The sequence below is a fragment of the Fukomys damarensis genome, unplaced genomic scaffold, assembly GCF_012274545.1.
Source record: "Fukomys damarensis isolate Sample0158 unplaced genomic scaffold, DMR_v1.0_HiC HiC_scaffold_20, whole genome shotgun sequence".
NCBI lineage: Eukaryota > Metazoa > Chordata > Mammalia > Rodentia > Bathyergidae > Fukomys > Fukomys damarensis.
Genome location: NW_022900932.1, coordinates 2,904,164 through 2,908,487, shown reverse-complemented (window position 1 = coordinate 2,908,487; position 4,324 = coordinate 2,904,164). Strand labels below are relative to the sequence as shown.

The 4,324-nt window shown below is 59.9% G+C and overlaps 1 protein-coding gene across 1 annotated transcript in view; it reads left to right on the top strand.

The window, feature by feature from the left end:
• Positions 1-2: 2 nt before the first annotated feature.
• Spdef (SAM pointed domain containing ETS transcription factor) overlaps positions 3-4,324 on the top strand; it is a gene marked incomplete at its 5' end in the record, with an annotated part of 6,349 nt that continues 2,027 nt past the window's right edge. The window contains 3 exons of the mRNA XM_010605392.3: positions 3-117; positions 2,110-2,307; positions 3,912-3,959. Of these exons, the coding sequence (XP_010603694.3) occupies positions 3-117; positions 2,110-2,307; positions 3,912-3,959 (361 nt within the window). The remainder of the gene's footprint in view (positions 118-2,109; positions 2,308-3,911; positions 3,960-4,324) is intronic.

The following is a 4,324-nucleotide window of genomic DNA, read 5'->3' as shown; positions in this document are numbered from 1 at the left end:
TGGCGCCGGCCGGGCTGGCGCTGGAGGATCACTCGCTGGAGCAGGTGCAGTCCATGGTGCTGGGCGAGGTGCTCAAGGACATCGAGACGGCCTGCAAGCTTCTCAACATCGCTGCAGGTGAGCCCTCCTCGGCCCAGGCACCGGGTGGGGCTGGAGGGCGGGCAGAGGGCCCTGCTGGCAGCCCTGGGATCACCTTGGCACCCAACAGCTGCAGCCTGGCTCTGTACCCACACTGCTACCCAGAGTCCCCACTCAGTAGGCACTGGGTGAGGTGCATCCTAAATTTGCTGCCTCTTCCTACTCTGTTTTCCTCTGCTCTGTGCCAGCCTCCTGCCTGCCTGTCTGCTGTTCTCACACCACAAACCCCAGGACCCTTGCACCTGCAGGTCCCTCAGCCTAGAATCTTCTTTCCCCAAATGCCTGCCTGACCCCCTTCCCAGCCCCTGGCTCAGGTGTCACAGCACCTGATCCCCCATCGAAGTTGCTCCCCCACCTGTAGCTCACCACTGCCCTCTCTCCCTCAGTGCAAACTTTTCATCAGCCCTGCTGCTAACCCTCTCTTGTTTACCATCTGTCTCCCTCTACAACACACGCCACTGGGGCAGGGATTTACCCCTTGCTTGTTCGTTTGTACGCCCCAGTGCCCCGGATGGCACCTGGAGAGAACAGCTGCTCAGTAAACAGCCGGGCAGCTGTAACCCTAAGCACTCACCCCACCCCAGGCCCTGTTCCGGGACCCTGAGTGGGCACAGAGGTGCGGAGGTCCCTGTGTCCTTGGGCTGGTGTCACGGTGCAGAGATGGGTCGTGAAAAGCAGACCCCTTGTCCCCGGCATGCGTGGTGAGGAGGGGCACGGGAACCGAGCATGCCAGCCGCTGCCAGGCGGGGAAGGCGGCGTGGGCCTGGCTTGTCTTCAGCTCTCCCGTGTGAGGTAGCTCTGCTGGTGGCCCTGTCCTCTGGCTTCACCGCCCTCTGTCCCCCAGGTCCCTGCGCCCTCAGAACAATGGGGACAGAAACAAACGGCTTTGACCTGGGGGAGGAAGTGGGCCTACAGAACAGGAGGTCGGGGTGTTCGTTGTTTTTCACTTGGTGGCTCTGCTGTAACCGCCGGCCAGCCCTGCCCACCTGTGTGCCCTGCCAGAGGTACCAGGGTCCTAGCCAGGGGCCGGTGAGAACCCGGCCTCAACACGTGTGCACGGCACAGCCGCCACGCACCCAGCCCCGTGTGAAGGCGGCCTCCGCAGGCCTCGGTTCCTTCTCTGTGAAGAGCCAGGATGGAGGGATGTGTGCGGGGGGGGGGGGTCGTGACACCAGGAGGCGCAGCTGGAAAACACGGCATGGACCTCATTACGGTGTAAAGGACCCACCCCGACATCGCGCACCACAGCCCGTCCTGCTCCCAATCTCCACAGCAGCTCTGGTGTCCTCTTCCCTCAGGGCCCTTCATTGTGTGTTGTCCTGGCTGCCTACCGGAAACTTTTTCCTTTCATGGTCATTTGGACTTGGAGGAAGGGTCCGGGCCCACCCAGTGCCAGACCCGGTGAATAGGGCGGACAGGGGCACCGAGATGTTTTTACAGCCTGCTTTCCGCTGGATGGCGCTGGGCAGCGGCGTTCACCACATTTTTGATCACACCTAGACGTGAGAGAGGACTTCGGAGCTGCTTCGGAAAGGACAAGAGCAGTGGATCAGTGTGTGTGAGGGGACTCATGGCGATGTGTCTTCTCCTGTAGTCCTTTTTAAATGTAAACCTCAGTGTATTTCGATCATGCCCAGTAATTTCCTGGTTAGGATTTTCTCCAGTTCTCGAGGGGCTCAGTGGACGAGGAAGTAGCTAAGGAGAAGCCAGGTGTTCCTGGCTTAATATCCCTGCCCTTCCGGGCTGCTTTCCAGGGGCCCTGGGCCTGGGTGAGCCACCGGCTGCCCCGTCCTGAGTCACATTTGCTTTCAGTGTCCCCACTGTCCCCTCTGACTCCCCTCATTTCTGGGGTCCCTGCCCCTCCCTGGAGGGTCCCTGATGTCCCGCCCACACTGGCTCAGCGGGCACAGGTTCTGGGGCACCCGCCCGGCGGGAGGGTCCCACCTGGAGCTCAGGGATGTCTCTCCCCAGACCCGGTGGACTGGAGCCCCGGCAACGTACAGAAGTGGCTGCTGTGGACCGAACACCAGTACCGACTGCCCCCCATGGGCACAGCCTTCCAGGAGCTGGGGGGCAAGGAGCTGTGTGCCATGTCAGAGGAGCAGTTCCGCCAGCGGTCACCCCTGGGCGGGGACGTGCTGCATGCGCACCTGGACATCTGGAAATCAGGTGTGTCGGGCTGGCCACGACGTCCATCCCCTGGGAGTGGCTCGGCCCCCACCTGGGCTCCCCTGGGAATGCAGCACCAGGTGCAGCAGCCTGCCTGGGTCCTAGGGGAGCCCACCCACCCGACCCGCTGTTGGCCCTGACCAAGTCCTCAGAACTTGCTCAACACGCCGAAGTTGAAAGGTAGACATCAGAGCCAGGCACAGCGGTGCACACCTGTAATTCCAGTACTTTGGGAGGCTGAGGCAGGAGGATCACATGTTCAAGTCCAGTCTGGGCAATTTTGTGACTTAATGAGACCCTGTTGGGCTAAGGATTTAGCTCAGTGGTTCCATCACCTGCCTTGCAAGCACAAGGACCTGAATTCAATTCCTGGTACCAAGAAAAAAAAAAAGAAGAGAGAGAGACCCTGTCTCAAAATAGTAAATTCAGCCCTCAGGAGGCTGAGGCAGGAGGATGCCAGCCTGAACTAAGACACTGTCTTAAAAAAATAAAAATAAAAAAATAAAAATGGCTGGAGATGCAGCTCTGTGCAAAGGCCCTGGGTTCAATCCCTGGTACTGGAGAACAAAAGAAGGTAGAAGTCAGAGCACAGAGATGTGGGAGCTGAGGGTGACCAAGGATATCAAAAAGTTCATTTTAATTTTCAAAGTTTGTTTGCTTTGCTTCACTTTTCACTGAAGGGGTAATAAATGTCCCAGTTTAAGAAGATCTCAGTGAAAAGCAGTGCACAGTGAGCAAGGTTTTTCCTGTCTGCTGCCCCCGCTGCCAGGTACTTCCTGAAGCAGCCAGTGTCGGCATTTTCTGGGTCCCTCCCCAGAGAACACCTGTGCATCCCTGAGGAAATGTGTAGAGGACTCTGAACTGAAAACACCCATAAATATTACCAGACAGCTCGAGGATCTTCACCAGCAGCGAATCTTGGGTGGGGCTCCCCACCAGTATACATGCAGACGCCCTCTTCTTTTTTTCTGGTACCAGGAGCTCTAACCACTGAACTACATCCCTTCGTTTTCTTCTGAGACAGGATCTTCCCACTTTGCCCAAGTGGGACTTGAACTCTCGATCCTCCTGCCTCAGCCTCCCAGAGTGCCCTGTACTTCTCGATGACAGTGTGCCAACCTACACATTTCCATTGTCTCCATGGCTCTGGCCACCCTCTGTCCTGTGCACTGCTGGGCACTTTGCTCAGCCAGTCAAGGTCCCTGCTTTAAGGGTCTGGAAAGAGTAAGGGGACAGGACCAGGCCTAGGATCCCATGGAGACCAGCTCCCTGCTGTCCTCATGGGGAAGGGAGAGCTGGGTCTCCCGTGGAGACCTTGGAGGGCAGGGAGCGGGTTTCTCAGTCTGGACCCTGAGCCACTGCCCCTGCCCCTGTACCGCTGGCTCACAGGTGAGGAGAGGGCGCCCGGCGAACCCCAGGAACCTGCCGCACTGGGGCACAGGAGGCAGGGGTAACTGCAGAGGCTCCGAGCTCTGAAGCAGGGAAGCGAGGGGGCACCTGAGCCACCATCGAGGGCCTCTGTGGCCCCACGGTGGCGCCCCTTACCTCTCCCAACCTCCCCCTGGGCCTCTCCTGGGCCCCAACCTGCTCTGCTTGCCCAACAGCGGCCTGGATGAAGGAGAGGACCTCACCCAGGGCTATCCATTGCTGCGGTGAGCCTCCGGCAGGGCGGTGACCCCGCGGGGCCCCGGGGCCCTTGGACCCGGCCCGCGCTCCCCCGCACCTTCTGCACGTCCTGCTTGCATTTGTCCACTTTGTCCTGCAGCTTCTTCTGCTGCTCGGGCGTGACCGACTGCTCGCTCTTGCTGTTCATCTCCCGCGTCAGGGCCAGCTTTTCCTCCTTGCAGGCCAGGTGGTAGGCCTTCTTGGCGGCCTCCAGCTGTGGGAGGCGCAGGGCGCACAGATGTGAGCGAGGACATCCGTGGTCACCCCTCGGAGCGGTGGGCACAGGGCCCTGCCGGCACGGCGCCGGGAGTTTGCAGCGATGCCCCTCCGTGGGTCCCTGCCCGACCCACAG